We start from the raw sequence: 25,049 nt of genomic DNA, 5'->3' as shown, positions 1-25,049 counted from the left end.
TTTCCTAATGATTGTATAAACTCAAAACAAACAAACAAACCAAAGACAAAGGGGCGTCTTCAGCAATCCCATCTGTGAGGCCAGCCCTGGTAGAGGAGGAAGGGGGTTCCCAGCAGGCTGCTAAAGTGGAATGCCTGGCTTCCCATGGCCTGACACTGTGTGGCTCTTCCACAGCAAAATGGACTCAACCTGATCCAGGCAATTTCCATCCCACCCTTTGCTAATGTGTTGTGGAGGAAACTTGCTCTTTAAGCTCACAAAAACCCAGGGTGCAGCCACTGGGGAAGGTGGGTTGGGAGAGCAGATGGGTTGCTGCAGCTCCACAGATTGGTTGAGAAGCTGAAGACATTGGTGCATGATTGGCTGCTCTGATAGGTGCTTTAACCCTTTGGGGGCTGGGTGATGTTGATTAATACACGCTGAGGTGCACTTCTTAGCTTTTTTCCCTCCCCCCCCCCTCCCCCCGTAACTGCTTGGAAGAGGCTGTCCTGTTGTGAGAAATCTCCGAAAGAAGAAAAAGCTTTTCATTTCTCCTCTAGTTGCTTTTTTTCTATATTTTTATTATTTTTGCAGCACCACTGTGCAACTATGCATTGTATTTCTCAACCTTTTATGCTAGGTAGATGCCTGTGACTTTTTAACTTTTGGGGGGGATTGCAAATGAAGGAACTTTATACATGGATCTTTTTAATCTCAGTTGATTGGGGGGTGTTTGGTTCTAGGGTCATACAAGCTCTATCCCAAAGCAAAATCCAAATGTTAATAATATTAGCCTGATGCAGATACCAAAGATAATTTCTTTCCTGCAGAACCTTAGACTTGTGTATTAAGTACGATTACCCAGCACTTGCATTAGTCTAACCTCAGTAATTCCAAAGCTTAGATGTATATTTTGGTATATTTCTGGGATATTAAAAGAATTGTCGTTTAAATTCTTGTTTGTTTCAGTGTAATGCTCTTAAAGTCATAGCATGGAGATAACTGAACTGTCCTATTCTTAGTAGTTTGAAATAATAGTATTTTTGTATGTTTTGGGTGTGTCTATGTATGTATTAACATAACAGTTTTCACTGCCTAGGTGTTCATAATTAAAAAGAATTAAAAAGTTCTAAAGTGTACATAATATTCCATAATGAACCTTCCATGAGACTGTCAATTTGGATTGCATTTTCACTGACTGCCATTCCCAGCTGGGATTCCTTATTTCTTTTTTAAGGAGACAGCATCCTTAATTTTTCTAAAGACCTGAATTTACTTTTTACATAACTCGGTCAAAGGGTGTTTTCTGTTGTTTTTTTGGCGGGGGGGGACAGTTAGAAAGTGGCCCGAGATTTATTTAAGAAAAATCTTGGAAGCACATTAGTTTGAAAACATCAGTTTCTCTTTGAGTGAAAAGTTGGAATTTGGGGAAAAAAACCTTTCCGCTGAAGCTGGCCAATAACTTTTAGTGAAGCAATGAGTTGTGAATAGTGAATAGCCTGTGGGGGGGGGGGATCCTTTTATGCGTCTCTTCAGCCAAAGATAAATTTGCAGTCTGTGTGTTAACCCTTTTTCTCACCTCTCTTCCTATACTATCACTTGTACACCTGGGGTCAGCTGAACACTTGAAGTCAGGGACCTTAATGCGATACTTGTACCCAGATGAAATACATTCTCATCTGGTCTTGAGACTGAAATGTGAAAGACCCCTATGATTTTGAAACTAATTGATATCTTTTTCTTGATGGGGGGGATAAAAGGGATGCTGTTTCTTTAAAGATGCCCTTTATTTTTTTTCCCAGTGGCTGCCTGCAGGTGGCTGTAGGCATTGAGAGATTGTGTAGATTACAGTGAATCAGGATGAAATGGTAGATTTTGTGTAGATGCATTTGTCTGCTGTAATTTTTTATATATATTAAACTTACTGTAACTGTACAGTTCATTTCTGTTGTAAACATCATTAAACCATTTTCCAAGTGTTTTAACATGTATGTACTTGTTTGTGGTTTTTAAATACGTCAATAGTTGGAGGGCAAAAATCTCATTTCTGTTCCTCAGATCCACCAAGCTGGGCCTGAGAGATGTTCCCTCTTGCTATTTGTCAGTTGTGCCGAACAGACTGCAGGATATTGCAGGTGATCAGCTCTCATCGAGAAGCTTTTGCTCTGCCACCATTGCATTGTCTACTCTTCTTTTTTTAAAAGAGAATCAGCAGCCTGGGTTGTCTTCTTGGGACTGTGGACAAAGGTTCTTGAATGTAAAGACTGAATTTGGAAAATGGGAAAGGATGCAATTACCATGTGCATAGCACGAGGGCCAGCCCCTCTGCCAAAAGCCAGTTTGTTAGTCTTCAAACCACCATGCAGATTCGATGCCTTGCGAGTCCTGGAAGAAATACTAGAGGGAACTTCTGAGAGCCAACATCCTCCCATAGCTAGAGACAGCATAAAGGGGAACTTTCTTGTTAACTCCCCCAGGTTAGTGGTTGTCTTATTCCCTAGCACATATTAAAAAATCTCATATGAAACTCTAGGCTTTACTGCCCTATAGCTGTTAGGTCCTAGCTTATTTGTGTTGTATATAACAATTTCTTTTTGGCAGTTGTAAACACAATGTCTTCTAATTTCAGTGACTGGCAGCTTGGTCTTGTATTATGAAAGGGGGTAAGTATGAGTATTGGATTTACCTTCTCCGTTTGTTGTTTTAGCGGACACTCTAGCATATCCCCTTTACTCCATCTTTCCATACCTCTAATCATTTTGTCTCACAACAGGAATAGTACGTCCAAAAACTTATATTTGAGAGGGCCCGCAATGCCATATTAAGGGGCTTGTCTACTGCCAGTGTTTGTATTGATTTAGAAACTATATAGTTCAGGTGGTACAAAAAAAATGTGTAGAATCACCAACACCCCACTGCCGATGCATTTATATCACTATAAAAGGTGCTTGAATTGGTATAGCTCATTTCAGTAAGTTTACCTGTTTGTAAACCAATATCATTATTAAAGCAGTGCAAAAAAATACCTACATACAGATCAGGCCTGAAGATATTGCTGCCACCAGCACAGATTTCAGCAATAGTTGGATGGCCACCTTCCAGCAAGTACTAACCTTGTCCAGCCCGGCTTAGTTTGACACCACAATTGTGACTGTTCAGGTGGGTGCAGGCAGCCCTTGTGGCAGGATAGCAGCAGCAGGACTGGCACACGGCTCAGTTAAACACATTTACACATCCATAGCTTCCCCATCCGTTTTATTACCTCATCAAAAAACATCTGAATTGCTGAGCCACCATCACCTTTGTGTTGAATCTGTACTCCTCATCTTTAAAATTATCCTGCAAGGTATTTAAAAATTCTTACATTTCTTTCGACTTTTGTACACTTTCCTTATATAAAACAATGCCAACAAGCGATGAGTTTTTTGCTAACAGGAACATACTTCGGTGCTGTATTTTAAGTGGGGAAGGAATATCCCTTAAATTGTGTGGCTTGAGCAACAGTGAGGGAAGAGAGAAGTCAAGTTTTGGATTGTCGATTAAAAAACTTGCCTTTTTAATTAAATCCCAACTTTCCCAGTGTTCTCGAGCATAATCTGTATGCTGCACCACTCCTGTTTTTACCATGGAACCTCGCTGGTAAAGGTGTCCTAGCTTTCATATATTTCCATTAGCATTTCTGGATGCCGTCCATGTGCTGCAAGAGCTGGTCACACTGGGATGTTGTTTTCTTGATCTCTTGTTGCAGCCTAGCACTGAATCCTCCTCACACTGTCAAGGTAGAGCCTGCTTTTAGCTTTTGTCTTTCACTCTAGAAACATGTCGTCATTTACAGTAAGAACAGCTCTCCACAGCTAAAACCAACTTAGAAATAAAGCTAAATTTACAGCAGAAAAATATTGGAGTGAGACTGCCATAGTTATGCTGATGCAGATTAGTCTTCCTGTAGATAATACTGGGGGTAGCTATAGCACCTTCCTTATAAGGACCTTAAAAGTGCTTTAGCCAGTAATTAAATGTCAACCACCTGTGAGGTGGGTAAATAGGGTGTAGTTTTGGGGGGATTTTAAATAGCCAAAGAAACCAGCTCAGTGAGGAGGAGGAAGAGAACCCAACGTCCTAGTCTCCTGCCCAACACTTGCTGGTACAAAACAGCCACTATCATTAGGAATAGTTTTACAGATATGTACATTTAAAAGCTAAAGCTTGAGATTGTATAGTTTTGAAGGGGGGAAGGGAGGAGGGGAACTAAATCCAGATTTGTCCTACTTTGTGCAATGAACCACGCATATATAATTTGCAGTCCTGAAAAAATGGGTGTTGACTGAATGGCCTTTTTTGGATTGATGATTGTTTCCCTTCTCTCCTCGCCCAAAGCATCTGGACTTGTCTCAGTCTTGCCTGTCCACTGCACGAATGCCACTTAGTGAGGGGGCAATGGCTGCATCTGGAGGGCATCATATGTGTCCTTGGTTGCGGAGCTGAGTCCCTGAAAGAAGAAAGAGGGTAAGGTGGATGAGGTAGACCTTGGACCAATCGCCTGCCTTTAGTCTTGCCTGAAGTGGGAAGCAGGTGTTCAGCACACTAATCCGTTCTGTAGCAGTGATGAGAGGCACTTGTTTAAATCACTATTCCCCTTGAAGATGAAAGGTCAATGGTTGTCAGTTTACCCTGAAGGTAAGATGCATGCTGAATATGGGTTAATGACAAACATTGCTATAGTAACTCCTTCTGAAAGCTCACACAGTGCTTTACAATACTAACCTCAGCAGCAGCATGTTCACTCACGTCGTGGCTATGTTTGAATGGTGGACAATGTGTCAGCTAGGTAGAGCTACACACCGCAATAAGCTATATCCAACTGAAAGTGCATTCTGCCTGCCTAAATTTCCCTCTGCACTGACCCAAGTAGGAATTTGGCCAGGACACCTGAGTTTAACACCAACTCCTGCCACCAGCCTAGTGCATTTGGTATGTCAGCAGCACTGCACATGGAAGAGTACTCATCAATCCCTTTCTCCCCAGCTCTGATTTTCTATTCCAAAATGGTCTTTGGCACCACTCCGCTTTATTTACTTTACTTGTCCCATCATCCTTTGCACTGATTGCAACAGTATACTAAAGTGACGAACAACCAGCACACAAGATTCTGGGGTACTTGAGGCCCAAAGGCTCCATCTACAGTTAACTGAGCAACGAGTTGCTGGGGACTCCTGCAGGCTGTAGATACTGGCTAAAAGCAAGATGCTCTGTGCCGCTTTAAAGGTATGTTTCTTAGCTCATTGGCTGATAGTGAACATTCATAGGTTTACTTGGTCATCCATCCACTCCTACCTTTCTGAGAGTCTATAATCTCACAAGGGCCTAGTTGAAACCGGCCTTGAACAAAATCATTGCGGTTGGTTAGAGCTGACCAGTTGATGACAATTCAGGTTCATGGCAACTTTTCAAGTAGGTATGGGTCTGTGTAAGTTATGTTTACCTGGGACGTGGAAGACCCAGGTTCAAGTCTTTGTTCTGCCTGATTGAGAGCAGAGGTTTTTTTTCCTACCCCACCTCATTGCAAATCAGGCTGAGTAGAGACTTTAACCTGGGTGTCCCACATCCCAAGCCAGTAACCCAATGACCCAGCTGTAGCATGAGTCAGTCTCCATTCCGCTTCAGCAAAAATGTTCTGTTCTACTACTGGGGAATCTCTAGCGATCTAGCCTGCAACTAAGGCCTTCGTGGAGAAAGTTTCTCAGGGAGATCCCACTCAGTCCTCAGGTACAAGTATGACCACCATGACAAAGTTGCTCACCGGAAGTTAAGTATAGGAGAGAAGGAAAAAAAGCTCTCTTTTTTCCCCCTGTTCCCCCACCTTGACTCTCCATGAGGAACTTCTCTAGGGAATATAAGATGATCATCTGAGCTTCAGTGCCTTTAATACATCTGCCAGGCTCCTCCAAGAGCCCAAATAAACTTAAGGACTGGAGTAGGGCATCGGGGCTGGTATCCAGGGGTGGGGTCAAGCCTACATTTTGGTTCAGTTCAGTTCTGCTTCAAGCCACCAAAACAAAACAAAGTTTGGTTACTATTTTGAACTGATTCACATCAAATTTCAGTCTTGGTGGAAGTAAATTCAAAGAGTTAAAACTTAAAATTGAAGCTATTTTTTTATTTTGACCATTTATTTATTTTTCAACTTTAACAGAAAACACTATGAAAACTCATGTTAAACTTTTTTTATGAACACTTTGTTTTAGTTCCCTCTGATCACATCTTTGACCATTTGCTCTTTCCTATATGGGACCTCTGCAGTGAAAGGGTGAGTGAGTTTAGGGCATGGGCCCTGCCTCAGGGGGAGCATCTGAAGGAATGCATTGCCCCAGGGGATGGAGAGCTATTACCTTTTTCCCTTGGGCTTGAAAAGTTACTAACTCCTAGGACCAGGGAGCATTCCACCTGTTCTCTCCCTGCAGGGGAACCTCAGAGGGTGCATCTACACAGCAATAAGAGACCCATGGCACAGGGTCTCAGAGCCCAGCCCAATGAGCTCACAGGGTTCAGGTGGTGGGGCTAAAAGTAGCAGTGTAGATGTTTTGGTTCTGAAACCGGTCTCAAAGACGGGGCTTCAGCCTGAGCCAGCTGACCAGGGCTCTGGGACTCACTGCCATGGGTTTTTATTGGCACATACAAATATCCAGCAATGCTTCATATATCTCTGGGCTCCCTGCTGCCTCATTTGGTGTACAGGCAGCTCCTAAGCTACGCCTCTCCTTCCCTGTGCTTGTGGACTTGCCTCCTTCTATTCTCCTTATACTAGGGCTTGGTCTACACTAGCAACTTAGGTTGGTTTAAGTGCATCGCTACAGCACAGTTATACTGACCTAACTCATGGTGTAGACGGTGCTCTGGCGCCAAGAGGGCTTCTCCCCTCAACATAGCTACTGCCTCCTGGGGAGATGGAGGACCTGTGCCAACCAGAGACGCTCTCCTGTCAGCATCTTCACTGAAGTGCTACAGCCTTTTTAGTAAAGACAAGCCTCAAGCCAGACCTGTTTGTTGTCTCATGAAAATAAGTTCCAATAGCTTAAAATACTGAGCTTAAAAATGCTGAACCTTTATTTTAAACCCCTCGCCCAATTTTTTTTCTTTCAGTTCCGGTTCAGGTAAAAATACCAGTTCGAGCTGGTGGTGCAGTGCTGGTTCCACTCCCTGCTGCTACCCTACCCTCTCCACTAGTGGTCAATGCCACATGTGCAAGAGAAAATCCCCTAATGAACCTGCCTGTTCAATTCTGTAAGATAACGAAAGCTGCTTGTTGACCGTAGCTGTCCAGGAGAACTAAGCTTTTGATTTTACCTTTGAGTCGCTGCAGCTGCTAGGCAGCCATTAACCAACAGTTAGTCATATTACACAGCAGGTACTTCGGGCTACTTCAAGAACAACCAGACACGTCCTTTCCATGTTACAGCTGACCTATCTGGGCAGAGGCTATAGAGCAGACAGAGGGAGCAAATAATTCTTCTAGAAAGTCCAGGTGCCAGAGTTTTGGAACTAGTGTAGAGCAGCTCCCTCTCCTGCTAGAGAATCCAAATAGCAGGGACATTCAAGAAGATCTGGGCTACTTTTAACCAAGGGTTACAGTGGGGTGGTCTTAGCTTTGAAGTTGCAGCAGCACATCACCTCTGGTCAGACAGACACTCTGAAGCCCCATGGCATCATCCATTAGCAAACAAAGGTTAGACATACAGTTAGGAGCTGCAATCAAATCACTGAATTTGATGAGAACATTGCTATGTATGCACTCCCTACCTGGTAGACAGCATCATTCCCTTTGCCTCGCCGCCTCTGGTGCTTTGGGAAGTAAAAGAGAAGCCATGGATTAATAGCCGCTACTGCTTTATGTAGTGGGGGTGCTGTGATTTACTGTATTTCAATATATAGTTTTCACAAAAGCGCCTCTTATTTTATAGGCTAGATACAATTAAGAAATAGCCCTCATTTCTCAGGTGGTGACTGCTGCATGCCATGTGGGGGCTAAGTGACTCTGCACTCTATTAAATACAGAGGACAATGCAGTAAGTTTCCTAACCTTCAGCTATTCACCCATCGTTAATTTTGTGAACAGCTTCTGATGCAAAGGAAGCACTCATGGGCCCTTTAGGAAACAACAAACTCAGACAGCATTCAGTAAAATGACATGCATGTGAATAGCCCCACCGCTGTCTGTCTCTCGGCTTTCAGAAGAAAAACCTGCCTTATGACCTGGATGTCAATCAATCAATGAAACATTTCCCTTGGAATGGTGTTTTGTCAGATCAACCAGCTGACCACAGCATCATGCAAGATGCAGGTTTCCAAGTGTGACATTTCAAAGAGTCGCTGCAGCAGTCCTTGGGCACTACAATGTATGTATGAAAGGGTGAGTGACAAGTTGCAGGCACACCCCCATCTGAGGGGGTTAGGTGAACATTATCAGCTGTAGTGCCCACTAAAGTTAAAGTTTACACTAAATGCCCTTGTTTTCACAGCTTTCTGAAACCAAATACTCTTATTGAGGATGAAATTCTCCAATTTGTCTTTTTCTGTGGGTGAATTTTTGTTTGGAACTTCAAGCCCAGGCCCATACCTGTTTGAGTGACAGGAAAGGGGTATTTACATTTTTTAAAACAAGTCTACCTACGCAATTTTAGCAAGAACTACCATAAAGATGCTTGAGAGATGAAACTCTGCAAGGGTATAATCCTTACCATGAGCGCCTTTATTTCATTTGAGAGGGGAAACTGGAGCACTTGTAAACTGTGCCCGAAGCGTGCACAACAGATTTTTTCCAATTATGTCTGCAAACTGAGATATATTCTCAAATTCACTTGGCATTAAACGTTCAGAACTTTGAAACTACAGCACCGATTTTCTTCAGACTTTCCACTGAAACTTAAATTAAGCTGGGAAGGAAGAAAATTAGTATAATGGTTTTTAAAAACCAGCACATTTAATTTTTTCCCTGAAGTTATTCTGCAGGCACAGAACTGAACGCCCTGCATAAGGGCAGTGGTGTAACCTTTTGTTTCTAGTATCCATGGGATGCTACCTTCTGTCTAACCTCTAAGGTTGCACTCAAGTCATGAACAGAAAAGTAAAAGTTACATTAATAATACCTGTTTTTTGTAGAATGCTTTTCATCAGTAGCTCTCAAAGCACTTCAATATTTAATGTATTAGCTGTTTGGAAAGCACTAGTAGACTGCAGCTGCTACTGGAAAGAAGTCAATTCTTGCTTTAGTGGGGTGGTTTTTTTTTTTAAATCGGGAATTCACCTTGTATGTGATAGTCATGAGGATGTGTGTTGTAGTGGGAACCTCTTATATGGGATGGAAAATTCTTAGCATCATTATGCCTGCCCTGGTTGAAAAGAAAGGTACCACTCACCTCTCCCTTCTTCCCAATTTCACTGTATGCCTCGCCCATCTTGTCCTTCTGCAAAGACTGGCAACCAAATGTAGAGAACAGCATTAGCAGTGTAAGAAGCCATGCTAGCCCCATTGATATCCCTAGCCCCACTGCAGAGTTTCTCCTTTCCCTCTCTTTCACTTCTAATCCCTCCCCTCCCTCAGACGACTCCTAGCCTTAGTTCCATCTATATGAGGTTGGTTCTTTGAGACCTTCTCCATTCCAGTCTGTCTTAATGCAGATTCTTGGAAATTTGACAGCTAATCAAATCCTTTTCTATGATGTCTTCCACCCCTTCTCTTAAACTTAAAAATCCTGTTTCCTATACGTTCTTCCATTCTTCTTCTCCATCCTTCTAACTGCAAGCATCCAGCTTAATGCATTCATTTCCACTGTATTCAAGATCTGCTTCTCTCTCTCTCCCTCAGTGCCCAGAATTTGGAGCCATACAAATGTGCAGGCCTCGTTACTGTCTTGCAATATCTTTGTTTTCAATTTGCTAGGCATTCGCCTATTGCAGAGCAGTCAGCCCACTTCTCTCCATTTAGTCCATGCCTTTCCTGTTCTGCTTAAGTTCATTGCTGAGCTCACCTTTAACCTCTACTATTGAACCTAGGTCCTTGAACTTCTGTACCTGTTAGTAATGGCTGCCCTCCAGACTTAGTGTTGGCATCTGCCTGCAAGGTATCAAATCTACAGCCCCTATCCTGTGTTTTATTGCAGCTGATTTTCATGCCATTTTGTTCAAGTATGCCCCTCCATCTCTCTGAAATCTTCTTTCATTTCCTCTTTGCTCTCCCCCACAAGCACATCATCAGCTGCAAAAAGCATGCGGCAGGGTGCCACGCTCTGGCTGTTTTCTGAACGTGCATTAAGTACCCATGTAAATAAAAAGGGACTTTTTGCCAAGCCATGGTGTACTCCACCTCTTACTAGAAACTGTTCAGTTTCTCCATGTGGACTTCTAACTGTGGTAACAGCTCCCTGATACAGATCCTGGCTGAGTCTGGCTAGCCTTCAGCCACCTGTTTCATTCTCATACACCACCAGATGACTTTTCTTGGACTATAGTCATGAAGCATCTCAAGATCGATTAGGACTATGTGCAGGGTTTTCCTCTATAGCTCAGACCAGTTGGTCTTTGTATAGCATATTGCATGGGGCAAGCCAATGAATATGCAGCATGGATGGAATCGAACGGACTATTTATTTTACCAGTACTTCATCATCGCACCAACTCAACTAAGTGGTAATTGGCTCCTTCACTAGAAAATCCCAGGGTCAAGCAAGGTTCAGAACAGCTCCTCTGGCTGTAAGGTGGTCACCATATCACCAAGGTTCAGGGCACCCCATTTAGAGAGAGAAACTGAACTGAGGGCCAGGCAGAGGGTACTGCTCAGGCTATAGAGGGAGGGAGCAAAAGGAACTCTGCAAGGTCAGAGAAAGAGGATATCCTCCTGGATGTGCTATGGGAAGGGATTTACTAACGCTTAGGGCCCTGCTAACTCAGGTGGTGCTGAAAGTCTGTAAGGGAAACCGATTGACTCAAGTGCAGCTGAAAATTCCCAACACAGGATGAAAACCCAGGGAGAAGTTGAGCAGGACTCCAGTGCTAACTCTCCGGGTCACTACTGTTTTCTGCTACCCCCTAGGGTAGGATGTTGTTCTCCTTCACTCTGGTTGTGTTAATGAACCAGTATCCCAAGTAAGATGCTACTGGGGATGCAATTAGTTACAAGGGAAGTTCTGCCAATGCTGCTTCAGAGAGATCAGGCAGGGGGCCAGCTGGAAGCAAAAATATTCCATAGACTAGGGCAGTAAGGGTAGGCTGTAGATCTCTGTGCAGTCCCCATCCTCCCCCTATGAAGCAGGTCAGTCTAACTCATTTTGGGGAAAGGTGTCAGCATGGGGAACATATCCAAAACCTGACCCACAACATCCGCACAGAGACATGGCTGAGGGAGAGGGAGAGAGTGTGTATCAAACACTGCCTTTAGCACCCTGCCATTCCTTAATTTACTCACAGTGTAAACTGTGTCCTGAGAGGACTTCTTTCTTCTCTGCTGAAAAACAAAGGGGAAGAGCTGAGTATACAACATAGTGTCAGCATCCTTTACCTCTGTGCATATGGCTGTGTAGTAATCATGCTGTTTTCATAGCTGCGGCTAGGTACTGACATGTTTCTATGTATCCAGTGTACACAGTAGATGCATATTGCTGCCATCTTTGTCTGCATACTGCTCTCCAGCCTGGCACCTGGACAGATGTGGGTAGAAGAGCTCCTGCTGCTTTGAAGGAGTTGTTTTTTATTTTTATTTTTTATGCTTACTGAAACCTAATCCTTCCTCCCTGGCTCTGCATAGCTGTCCTTGGCAGGAAAACCCTGAAACCCTGAGCAAGGGGAAGGCGTCCCCTCCCTCTTCCTCTCCAACAGCAGTGAGGTCTCAGCAACTGCAGTTACGATGACTCTCATGTTACTTCACTGGCACTCGCTAAAGTGTCACACAGATCTACAGTGAGACACTCAGCCCCTGTATGCCCTGCCCCCACATCCGTTGGGTTTGAGATGGAGTGTGATTTCCTATTCTGGGTGGTTGTGAGCTCCTAAGAAAGGCACAGGGGTGAAGATTTTACTTTCTGCACATCAAAGACTCCAGCCTTGTGCTTTGTTAGGACTCTTCTGTCTTTATCCAAGGTCATCCCTTGCCTTGTGAGAGACATGAAGAGTGTTAACTACAGGCTGCAGCATGAGCAGCTAGCAGGGTGTTTTAACACTCCCCTTGCAGGGGAGTGTTAAGCTAAAGATTGTTCCAGGCACAGCTATGTTAGGGAGGTGATTTAAAAAAAAAAAAAAAAAAGCAGCCGTGGAGATATACTAGCAACGCCTTCCTAGAATGGACACAGGTATGCTGCCAAAACTGCACGTAGCTTGGGTCAGTTCCCTGAACCAAACAATCTAGAGTGCAGTTTGTCCTTGCCCAGCTCTGCTGGTTTAAAAAACAAAATGCATACACCCCTCAGCAACATAGCTATGCCATAGTTTCAGGGGTTTACGTGAAATACGTCTAGCCCTAAGCCCACTGTGGCTCAGGGCATGAAGGACCCTCGTCACAAGAAGTTGAGCTGGTGCAGGATTTCCACAACCAAGTCAGTTTATGTTGCCCTTTAAATAAGACGCACTGCCACTATCCAGCAGCCCTCAATTCTAGCCACACCACGGCAGCTTGCCAGCTGCAAAAGCCTGCTTAAGGTTAAACTGTCACTTGAGAATCTCCAGTAACCTGCTTTAGCATTAAGGCATCTGTTCTGGTTGTGAACAAGTCGTGTGGGGCAGCAGAGATGGCACATCAGATGTGCGTGGCTAACAGAGGATAATGGTACCCTGTACACACTACCCAGGACATCGTGTGAATGGGTACATGCACATCTTTGAGAGAGGTTAAGCACAAAAGGAAAGTTAAACAAGAGTGCAGGTGAGAGGAAGTTACCTGATTTCTCCCTCCCATTTCAAGGTCAGAGCCTCTCTTTTTAGTTCCCAGAACATCATATTCATCTCTGGTTGTACGAGACAATTTCTGCAATGAAAAAAAGGAAAAGTAGTCGGAGTGACAGAGACTTTGCTAATAAGCAGCTTAGGTCTTGACTTAGTTAACACTGAAAGGAAATTCTAGTTCAACATCCAATTTACTGCACAAGTTATAACTGTTAAATAAGCCAAGAAGTAGTTTTAAAAGAAAAATAATCAACACTAATGATCTAGGGCTGTATGCACCAGCCACCCTGCTTCCTAGTCTATCCACTAGAATTCAGATCTTCCTGCCCCAGAACCACAGGACCCTGCCCCTAGAGCTAAAGGCAAATCACCATTAGTTGAAATAGGATTATGGCTTTTATACTGTCTCCCTCTAGTAGCTGGGGATGTATACTCATACACTGGAGCGGATTTGATTCTATGTAATAGAAGATACACTGATGCCATATCTACATCAGTCACGACATTACACCATTGATTTTTTCCCCCATTTAAAAAGTCAAGATTTGCATTCAGTAAATTCAGGAAACCCTGTGCCTGAGCTCACTCTTGATTGGGATTGTTTACTTTACAAAGTAGACAAATACGAGAGGGCCATGATAGAAGTACCCAAAATAAGGCAGGATATAAAAAGGTGCTTCTGTTCCCCCTATCTCATATCACAAGAATGAGGGGACAGTCAATGGACTTGGAAGATGGCAAATTCAAAACATACAAAAGAAATACTTTTTTGTCCATTCAACAATTAGATGATCCCGTGGCCACCTGGTTGAGGTCAAGCACTGGGCAAGATTCAAAGAGACTATATTTATATGGATAAGACTATTCAGAGATTAACAGTTAATGCTAAAAAGATTATTGGAAAGGATCTAACACTTTCATGCTTCAAATCTTAAACTAATCTCTAGCTATCTGGGCTAGGCAAACACTTCATGAGGAGCAGATTCTCACATCTGCCTACTGTGGAGTTGTTTGCATCGTCCACTTCAGCATCTGATACCGGCCACTATAAAAGACAGGATATTGGTCAAGAAGGACCATGGGTCTGAGCCAGTCTGGTATCATAGAATAGGGTTGGAAAGGACCTTAGGAGATCATCTAGTCCAACCCCCTGCTCAAAGCAGGACCAATCCCCAGACAGATTTTTATCCCAGTTCCCTAAATGGCCCCCTCAAGGATTGAACTCACAACCCTGGGTTTAGTAGGCCAATGCTCAAACCACTGAGCTATCCCTCCCCATGTTCTAGGATACACAGCAAGTCACATGACTAGACCAATGGCGATATGGTGACTCATGAGCCACAGGAGATAAAGTGATCCCTGTTACTTAAAGAAGAACCAGAATCCCCCCAGTGGTGCTCAGCTTCTGCATATCTGATCCCACCCCATCTTCCATTCAAATCCAAAACCTGGAAATGGACAGTTGTTATTTCTGGGGTCTAGCTCTGATCTTGCCCAGGTCCCCTTGCTCCATCCTCCCATTAGATTCCACACTCAGCCTTGCTGTCTTCTGGGAGGAAGAGCCACAGGCCTCCACCCTTCCTGGGCTCTTTTTGAATGGAGCCACCTCAGGGACTACACAAAGGCTTTTGGGTGTGCAGTTCCTGTGCGGCACACCCGCAGCAAGCAGATGCTGCTGCTACCGCCCCTGGCTGCCCTCAGTGGGGAGAAGAGGATCAAGTCAATTACTAGCTCTTGCAAAGCACCAAATACCTGGAAGCCAGGTATGGGAAGGGGTTTGTGGATGCCTCATTCAGAAACACAGGAGCAGTGAGTGGGGGCCCTGCAGACAGAGGGGATGTGGGGGAATAGGGGCCGAGGGAGGGCAGGTGGGCAAGCAAGCAAACAAACATGGTGGAATGAGATTTCCACCATTTGGATTCTAATGCTGGATCCAAATTCAGACCCAGACAGCTGTCAGGGTCAAATAAAAATCCAACCTCCAAATGTTACCTCTGGGGGTATTTGAAGTTAGATCTGGACCCCAGTAGGTCAGTGAGTCTCAGTTTACACTGAAATTCATCCATTTCCTGCAGCTCAAGACAGGATCAATCTCTGACCAGTAGGCTCTTCCACTTACTCTAGTCTCATCAAGCCTGAGAGGCAGGTAAAACATCACTACAAGATGTTCCTGTTCTAGGTCTGATGCTGAATTCTGGTTAATTAAGTAAGGGTAGTGTGACCTCTCTCTCTCTCTCTCCCCCTTCCCAAGAGTTTACTATACTAGTGCCTTGTCATGGTTGAATGGAAGATAGATAGTCATGCCACTGTGCTGTGCCATATTTATTGTTCCTATTAGCAAAGAGAGAAACTGAGAGGGTGCAAGTGTGTAGAAGAAAAGCTACATAACTAAATTGATCCCTCAGCATTAGCCAGCCTCTTTACCTGAGAACAGGTAAAATTAGTGTAAATATATTAGTTTATAAACCTTTAACCACCTTCCTTCATTTCTAAAGGTAAAATAATAAAATTCTAATAAATCTAAAATAAATTCCTGTCAGGAGATCAACAGCACGTTGAGACATTGTGGGGTTTTTTTTTTATTTGTTTGTTTGTTTTTAAAAAGACACTTATTTGTGAAAATACATAATATTGTACAATAGCTCCACATACTGTACTATGACTATTACAAGTGTACTGCTCTGGTCCATTACTAGAGTACTCTTCATAAGCATAGAGGTTAGACTTAGTACCTTATAGACCATCTATGGTGAACTCCCTTTCCAGCAATCCACAATGCAACATTCAAGCAATAGTTAATAAATAATCTGGGAAGAGTTCCCCTTTGACCCTTAAAGTGTTGCATTCCAGAGATCCATATTCTAAATCCTATCACACGGAGCAGTGAAAAGATGCAGGCAACTTAAATGAGGCTACTCAAATAAGTACATACGACTCAGTGTGAGGTAATACTGCAGGGTCAGGCCCTCTGTAGAGGAAAGCATATGCAGATGGGCACATGTGTGTTTCATGGACTCACAGACAGCACTTTGTGATCCACACCCCAACCCCTCTGCATGCATTGGACAGGCTACATCTGCCAACTGGAGAGCACCAGTTCAATACTAGAATTAACTGCTCCTATCCTTCTGGTGAATGGACATGCCAAGTGCACCTCCTGCACATTAATAGAGTCAAGCCTTAAACCAGAGTCCTAGTGTTCTGTTGGTAACAGGTGAGTGAGAAGGAAGTTTCCCCCCCAAGGTGAGCCGTTAGGCGCTAGCCCCAGGGGAAGTCACTTCCCCTTGTAGCTACTACACTGCCCACTTGTGATTGTTCCTCATTAGTCTGCCTCATCCAGACCATCCTGAGCCTTCTGGCCAGAAAAACGCCGTCTCATTCACAGGACAGCAGGAGGAGAGGAGAGCGCATGTCTGGATGAGCAGATTAAAAACATGTTGACATAAGAGCAGCAGTCACTTACATTATACACGTCATTCTGGCCCTGCAGTGCCGGGGATTCAGGGGCTTTGCTGAACTGAAAGAGAGAGAAAGCAAAGTGAGCACCTGGCAACAGCAGCATAGTAGATACAGCCCCTCGGGGAGTTATTCGTACCTTAGGTGGGGAAACTACAGACTAACAGCCTGTGGCCCTGCCAGTGCCATCAAGAGTTTGCCATCTGGGGTGCCTAAAAGGGCCAAAAAATATACAAACTCCTGCCCTGCTTTCCGCGGGAGCTTTCCTTTGCATTTCAGTCCACTCTAAGGGATTGATCATGCTTTTAATGGTGCTTTACAACAGCCCTTTGGAAGCTTAAACACAGACAGGATTTCCTACTGAGTGTTCTCCTCCACTGTGCACGTGCACACAGGCATGTTACGGCAGGGTCACCGTCGTGCTCCAAGCCAATGCATGCAGTCCGTTATTGGAAAGTCTCTTATGAGGACAAGGGCTGCTAGCATTAATGAGGTCTTTCATGGGCCCCGCCCTGCAGGATCAAGCTCTAAAAAACTAATGACACCTTTTAAGTCCCCAGGCTGTGCAATGGCAGAAGATGCTATATAGGATGGGGAGGGGTGTTTGAAATTTTTCCTCTTAAGTCTGAATATTTTTGATCCCATCTCCACAACTCTTGCAACCAGCCACACACACTTCTCCTTGGCCTGCCCAGGCTTAGTTGTTTGTTGTTGTTGGGGGGTTTTTTTTGGGGGGGGGGGAGAGGGAGGAAGGGAAAGAGTATAAATTAAAAGCAGCCATTTGAGTTCTGAGATTTTTCAAAAAGTGAAAAACCACCAAATTTTTACAAGTGTTTTAATCTCTCATAGCTCAAAAGGAGCTTGGCCTAAACATTTCAGATTTGCTTTATGTGCTGAAAACAAGCAGACAGACTCCAGCAATGTAAACTTAGTCTGACATTTAGTCCTGTCCCGTCTGTAAGCTACAGAGTTTATAAACCCCACTTCATACCACAATGGAGTTTACAAGGTCAGTTTGCATTGCCTAGTCATTCATTTAAAAAAGATGCATCTCTAGGGGCCCATCCAGTGCTCTGAGCCTCTATCTCATACCTTAATCACAATAGACGCAGACAAACGTGCACCCATAAATATATCCACATCAAATGATGCCCTCCTCAGCAAACTTACTGAGAGAGAGAAGAGACAAGCTTTACTGCATGCTTGGAAGATTAAGAAGTCTGGGCTCCAACAGATTGTCAGGTGGGGTTCAAAATAGAGGACCCTCAGAGAGCACCCTGCTAGCAGCTCCTCACTTTCATGGAGGGCACTCGACTTCAGCCTCTGCTGATCCTGACTAGCGTAGTACGTATTCATGGGGAGAAAGATGATCTCGGGTAACCAGGTCCCAAACCTACGGAGTCTACAAGGTGCAGTTTGATCCCTGGAAGCTGTGACCGCTCCTTAAGGCGGGTGCTTTGCCCATGCCATTTTGAATCAGGTACAGTAGGACATTGGCTCTAAGCGCATCTCTATAGAGCAGCTGTGCCTGCCATGTTGGGGCATCCCCCACCTCCACTACTTCGAAGGGACGCAGGCATCGCTGTATACCCGTTAGCGTCACACTTACAGCTAAAAGCGCTTACCAAAGACAGCACATTCATAACTTGCGTTTAAAATCTGTGATCCCAGCCTTGCATGGGTGAGGAGGAGCTCTGGCAACCCTGTGATATACAGGAGATCAGACTAGAGGAGCTGACCGCTCTCTTCTGGCCCTAAACTATGAATTTAGGTAAGGGATTTGCACTGCATGTATGTACAGAACTTTGTATACAGACACCACTTTCTCGAGGGAAGAACACCAGGTAGACAGGACTTGTGTGTACAGACTCCTCTTGCTGAGGGGAATCAGAACAGCTCCTCTTTGCTCTCCCCATCAGGACACTGGGAAGTCTGCAGACTCCAATTTTTTAGCTCCATCTTAAATAAATGAAGTGGTACCTGGGATGGGTTGGTCCTCTTGCCTCTTCCTCTGAAGCAGCAACTTATTTATTTACTATCACTGAATTATTACTGTATATACATTTAGTTAACAGCTAGACATATTGCAGAAGGTAGGCTATTCCATCTCCTATGGGTAAAATCCACTGCCTAGGACATCTCCAAGCAGATTACATGCACCTGCTGCCAATATTCAAATCACCCTGCAAATTTGTCACTAAGCTTCAACCTTAGAAGGGGAATGAATTTCTCTCACTTTGGTTTCTCACTCTAGAGGAGTTCTGGGCTGGGAACAAGCAACTGCTGGGCTAGTTCACCCCGGCTTCAGCATCCTGCTGCTCCAGGTTCACACGCTCCTGGGCAATTTTACTGAGCCCTCCCTAATGATCGCTCTCTTTCCCCAACAGCAGGGCAGGTCCATGACTCCCACAGTCAAGTACAATGTGCGTGTGGGGGGCGTCTGTCTTTTCGCTCTGGCAGCCTCACACAGACCAGCAGTCCTAGAGCAGCACTTTCATCTGTTTCGTGGTGGATACGCTGCCTTGGGACACTGTTTTTCTGTGGAACAGATGAGTGCCAGCAGCTGCAGGGCAAGCTTCCCCTCTGCCCTGCCTGGGAGGGACCCGCGAGAAGGGAGATCCAGTTCCAGGCCTATTCAATCCTTGGCTTCTCTGCAGCAGGCTGACAAGGAAGATGCCCATTTTGAGTGGGTTTTTGGGCTGAAGATGCTGGGGAAGAGCTGCTTGCCTAAGCCAGGGAGAGGAGGGATGCTCCCCTCTGCTTTTAGCAGAAAGGGGGGGTTTGTGCTTCCCCCCAGCTCCCTTAAATTGGCCTCTGGGGGGAATTGGACTGAAGCCACCAACTCCCTTCATGGGTCACTGAACAGCCATCAGAGGTCAACAAGAGCCCATCACTGCCCACTTACCCCTGTCACCGCTCCCAGCCGGAGCCAAGCCTCCCAAGACTCCATGTATCCATTATCGATCCCCAGCTCGACATCCAGAGTGGTGGGGTTTTTTTTGTTTTTTTTTTAAAAACACAGTTTAGCTTGGGATTTCTCCTAAGTTTTCAACCCTGTTCCTGAGGTATTCCTTTCTCTCCATTTATCACGGTCTCTTCATTTCAAAGAGACATAAACCTACTCGCAGTGCTGACCCAGCATCTCCTACCTATTCTGTGCAGCCTCTGATACCGTGTCCACCACTGTAGTATCAGAGCAGCGTACAGAGTTAACAAGGACCCAGAACCACCAAGGTACTTAGGCTTCATTCCGTTAAAGTCAATGAAAGTTAGGAGGCTAAATATCATTACAGCTCTGGGCCAAGGAGACTAGCATCTATCGTGTGAGGTTTCCTCTCCATTCCTCCCCTTCAGGGAAAGATTATGTCTAAGAGTTTTCACCTGAGACAGCCAACATCACTAGTCACTTTTGAAGTTTGGGAACAGTTGAACTGCATGGAGTTCAGTTAGAGTTCCCCAGCCACTGGTGTTCAAGTTTCCATCCATCCCTCTGACACCGTCTCCTCTCTGGCAAAAATGCCCGTCTTCACTGCCCACTTCTCCCACACCAAGCCTGGTGCAGAAGGAAAAAATATTCCCCACCAAAAATCGGTAGATCCACTACTTTATCCTTCCTCAAATTCTTCCTCTGCTGCGATGCTTGCAAACACCGCTAGCAGAGAATGCCTCAACAAGCAGAGGCTACTGTTTATCAGTAAAATGTGGATGCTTTTGCAAAATATTTTGTCCCCCTTCCCCACTCCCGTTTATCTGTTTTATACACCCATTTTGTCTTGTCATAAGTTGAGATCGTGATCTTTCTGAGGCAGGGATTGTCTTTTCATAACCCTGACTAGGCCCCATGGCACAACAATAATAAACGTGCTCATAATGGCTACCAGGCCCACAATTCCTTGCTCTGTTGGTTCAGGGTCCCTGAGCCTTCAGGGCTGAACTATTATCACATGGCCGTCATGTTGCGTAAAGGCAGGAAGAGCACTGACCATGGCTTGAATGAGGCAATATCAGGCTGGGGCTAGTTGGCATTATTCTTTATGTTGAGACCTCATCCAAAGACCAGGCCAAAGGTGGGGTGTGAGCGAAAAATCACCAGCAAGTTCTAAGGTGGAGAGAGAAGAAATGCTGCAGATGCCGAATCCCCACAGGATGCTGACTCTGGGGAAACCTTGCCACCATCACCTACAGTGACTCAGTTGGCTACTTTCTGAAATCTTCCAGGCCCCTCCTTGTACTTTCCATATTCTGATAGTGAGTGGGTGCGACTCTTGAAGGAGCACTGCCTGTTTCTTTTTAATTAACCCACCAAGACAGATCATCAGCTGCAACGTTTTGCTAGATTTTGCATTTTATGCTTGGGACTCGTGCACTTCTGGGCCCTGCTCTGGAAAAACAAAATCAGTTATGAGTGCTCACAGCCCACTTCAGAAAAGGAAAGGCCTTACCACAAAGAAATCCTACCATGCTTTCCCTACATCTTCAGCACTCAAATACTGAACTGCTTTCACTCCTGCCAGATTTCAGTGCTCAGCAAAAGTCTCTCAGGCATCACAACGATCAATCTGCAAACCCAGCACTTCTCATTTTTAATGAGAGCTGAAAGACCATAGGCTTATACATCATCTTTCAAGCCAGGCAACTATCCAAGAAAATCTGATCTTCCCCCAACCACTTCCCAGCCCACATACAGCCTGACAAACACCAAATGGTTCAGTGTTTTGAGGAGACACTGTGGCGATTAGACTAACCTTAGCTTTCAAAAAGAGGGCCGTAATGATGACTGCATAGATGAAGAGGATCCCATCCAGTATGTAGCACAGTCTTGGGTCTGTCAGTCCTGGAACCGGTGCAGCATCTATACAGAAATACCGAGTACATTAATAAAAACAAGGTCATTTGCATTGTAATATACAGGCTGGCGTGTATGTGGCAGTGCTGCCCTCTACTCAACAGAGCAACAGCCACTTCAGTGTGTGTGTGATTATGTATCCCTATAGTGCTGGAGGCCTGCAAAAGGACAGAAAAGCCCTAAGGCAACTGGCAGTAAAGGAAGACTCTCTTTTAGCGCAAGAGGCTGAAGAGGACTGTTATGAAGCAGAAAGTCCAAGTTCTATTCCCTGTCGCATGTGTGTGCAGTTTAGCTGGTGACTAGGATATCTGCATATCTATGGTCAAAGATCTACAGTGCAGTTATTTGAAGAATGCCTGACATAAACAACTATTATCCATCAACTCGGTCATTAGAATCCAATATTATCCCCTGCAGGGAGTCATGGTAACAAGAAGTTGTGACATAGAAATGCTGTTAAGCGTTGGTGTTTATGTCCTGGGCCCAGTCATATGACATGAGGAAGGTTACCTCCCGATCCCATCTTATGGCAGACAGCAGCATGCCCGGACGCCACTGGCACCGATTACAGTCATGACTACACCTGTTCAGAGAGAACTAAAAGAGGAGCCAGAGCTGAGAAGTTCAGCTATGGAGCCAACAGGTCAGGTCCAGAAGTTGGAGCAATCTTAGATTGAGGGTTCAGGTCCAGAACTATCTGTAGAGGAAAGACTACAATGTAATCTAAAAAGCAGAGAAAGATCACCTTTCCAGAAAATGGAGGAAGGTAACAGGTTATTTGAATTGCAGAATTAGAGGGAATTCAGAGAAGGGTGAAAAAAAAAGTATCAAGAGTATGGAAAACTCATATGAAGAGAGATTGAAAAGTCTGGGATTGTTCGCCTTAGGAAGGAGATGAATAAGAAGGGACAAGTATATAAAATAATAAATGGTGTAGAGAAGGTAGACAGGGAGAAGAGAAGTTCCCAGTCTCATAACACAATGAAATTAAAAAGGTGGCAAATTCAAAACGGATACAAAGAAATACTTTTTCACATAACGTGATTAAACTATAGAACTTGTTGCCACAGGAAGTTGTTGAGACCAAGACTTTAGCAAGAGTCAAACTTGTCATTAATACAGATATCAAACATATCCTGAATTATGATACTTCTGGATAAAAATTTTTGAAGGGGTATAAAACCTCATGCTCCAGGGTCTAAGCCAACCTCTAACTATTAGAGATCAGGATGAGACTCACATCTGCTACTACGGGGTTCTTACTCCTTTTTCTTTACAATCTGCTACTGGCCACTGTCAGACAAGATACTGAACTAGATGGATCTTGGTTCTGATCCAGCCTGGCAATCCCCATGCACCACACACGATAGATGTTAGTCACACTGCTTAATGCATTACTGGAACACGCTGATATTACGGTTGATGAGGGCAGTATAGGAACCTTTACAGAATAGAATGTTCTAGATGCTGGCTCTATTCTGATTTGTTCCCCCACATAGGCCACTCGCTCTAAAAAGCTCTAGTTATAAAGTTTTTTGCAGATAATGTTTTTTCTATAACAGCCACATCAATGTGAGGAAATCTGCCTTCTGTAGGATCAAAGTGTCCAGTAAGTTAATGGTGATGGATTTAAAGAGCTGTATTCATACAGAGAGTTTGTGTACACTCAAACTTTTAGTCATGTTTTAACACTTGATAATACAATTGTAAATTCTACTGTGGACACTATACAAGTATTTATTCCAGGACACAAATGTTCACTGCTAGTTGTGTTTAAACTGAATGGGTTATTACACTGAGGCAGATGAAATTGTCAATACATTAAAACAATTTTTCTAAACTAGGAATTGGCATTCAATTCAAAACATTTCACATGCTTAGAAACCATACACTTACAGAGTATGTCTACAGTTCGAGCTGGGGGAGTAATATCCAGTTTGAGGAGACACACCCATGCTAGCGTTGATGGAGCTAGCATACTAATGGAGCTAGCTGTGGCAGTGTTTGCAGCAGGAGGAGCTAGCCACCCTGAATAATTGCGTAGCATCTTAGAGAGGTATGTATTCAGGGTGGCTACTCTTCCACTACTTGCCCTGCCACACCTACACTCTAGCTCTAAGTATAGAAGTTAGGGAAAGGATCATATACCATTTTCTAACACTTCTATAAGTGCCTTTTAAAGGATACTCAACATACTTTACAAATATCAATTAATCTTCACCACCACACTCATCTGACATAGGATTATACCCCACTTCCAAAAGTGGAAACAGAGGCAAGGAGAGGTTAAGTCACTTGCTCAAGGTCCCACAGTAAATTTATGACAGAGCTGGGAACAGAACCTGAGAGTCCCAATGCCCATTTTCTTGTTCTAATCATTCAATAGGCCACACTTTGTTGCACAGCCTTAGCTCAAGGCATGCGCCTGGTGTATAGCGACACAGGGCCATTGACTTTGGGAGGCACCCTGTTTGCCAGCATGCCAGATCCAGGAAATCCCCATTCACACATAATGGCATGCCTCAAACCTGCCACCAGTTTCAAAGATACAAGGGCCAGACCAGCCTCCTCAGTGCTTAAATCCTCTCGGCTTCTCTTTCTAACTGATTAAACCCTTCTGATCCTTGGCAACTCAAGAATGACAAAGAACCTGATACCTTCTTGCTTCATTGTTAAAAAGAGTAGGGTGTATAAGAATAAATAAAACAGGTTTATAAATGGAGACTTAAGATCAAGTATATGCTGAATCCTTGGCCAAAGATAAGTCATTTATTTCATTGTACGGTAGAACCTCAGAGTTATGAGCTGACCAGTCAACCACACCCCTCATTTGGAATCAAAGTATGCAATCAGACAGCAGCAGAGAACCCCCCCCCAAAAAAAGCAAATACAGTACAGTACTGTGTTAAACATAAACTACAAAAAAAAAAAAAGAAAAAGAAAAAGAAAGCAGCATTTTTCTCCTGCACAGTAAAGTTTCAACGCTGTATTAAGTCAATGTTCAATTGTAAACTTTTGAAAGAACAACCCTAACGTTTTGTTCAGCATTACGAACATTTCAGAGTTACGAACAACCTCCATTCCCAAAGCGTTCATAACTCTGAGATTCTACCGTATTCCTTATATTTGTAATAAGGAGAGTTCTGCTGTGAACACCTATTAGTCCTACAAGTCACTGCAATGGGACTATTTTAGACTGAAAGCGTTTCAGGGCAGACGCCATCTTCTGTTCTATGCTTATATGGTGCATAGCACAATGGAGCGAAACCAACGCCTTTAAGGTGCTACCAAAATAAAAATGATAATATTTGTGAGAGAGGGTTTACAGAATTGGGCCTCAAGACTGACAAGCAAGAGATGAGCTGGGACAATGTGAATGACAGGCAAGGAGTGACCATAACCTAGCCTGACAAGGCAATAAGAAAGCTGCTCATGGAAACCCTGTTCCTACTCACCCCTCCTCCACACCCCCTCAAGCCCCATCCACCCCCACAGCAGACAGCAAAACCCAGAGTAGCCAAGGGAGAAAGAGTGGGGCCAGGAAATGAACCTGCCGCAGAGCTGCTCAGAGCACCAGACAAGAGGTCTCCCCAGAATGTCACACAAGTAGACCAGAACCACATTATGAGAGAACCATCTATTGTTGTGTATATTAACATACTTTCTACAGCATATGTGGTATATGGTGAACATGGAAATATATATTTAGATATTTTGAAGTAAAAAAGGAATTAAACCTTGCGCAAGCCTCTTAAATGGCTTCTCATTTTGTAACTCGGGCTCTGTGCTATCGTTATCTTTTGATAAATGGGCTTTTTTGGCTTTGATAATTCACACTCCA

General features: G+C 44.1%; 1 protein-coding gene across 2 annotated transcripts in view; it reads right to left on the bottom strand.

Annotated features, from left to right (window-relative positions):
- Positions 1-3,406: 3,406 nt before the first annotated feature.
- The window catches only part of CD247 (CD247 molecule), a 79,965-nt gene continuing 58,322 nt past the window's right edge, over positions 3,407-25,049 (bottom strand). The window contains exons 2-8 of one of the 2 annotated variants that reach the window (XM_034791675.1): positions 21,108-21,214; positions 16,370-16,423; positions 12,902-12,988; positions 11,438-11,473; positions 9,393-9,449; positions 7,777-7,818; positions 3,407-4,468 (exon numbers count right to left, since the gene is read on the bottom strand). In XM_034791675.1, coding sequence (XP_034647566.1) covers positions 4,403-4,468; positions 7,777-7,818; positions 9,393-9,449; positions 11,438-11,473; positions 12,902-12,988; positions 16,370-16,423; positions 21,108-21,214 — 449 coding nt within the window. In that variant the 3' untranslated portion in view covers positions 3,407-4,402. Of the gene's footprint in view, positions 4,469-7,776; positions 7,819-9,392; positions 9,450-11,437; positions 11,477-12,901; positions 12,989-16,369; positions 16,424-21,107; positions 21,215-25,049 lie in introns of both variants that reach the window. The other variant, XM_034791665.1, reaches the window with a different exon arrangement.

The sequence above is a fragment of the Trachemys scripta genome, chromosome 1 (assembly GCF_013100865.1).
Source record: "Trachemys scripta elegans isolate TJP31775 chromosome 1, CAS_Tse_1.0, whole genome shotgun sequence".
NCBI classification, from domain to species: Eukaryota; Metazoa; Chordata; order Testudines; family Emydidae; genus Trachemys; species Trachemys scripta.
The sequence above is the reverse complement of the archived record's forward strand: the minus strand, read 5'-3'. Positions and strand labels throughout refer to the sequence as shown.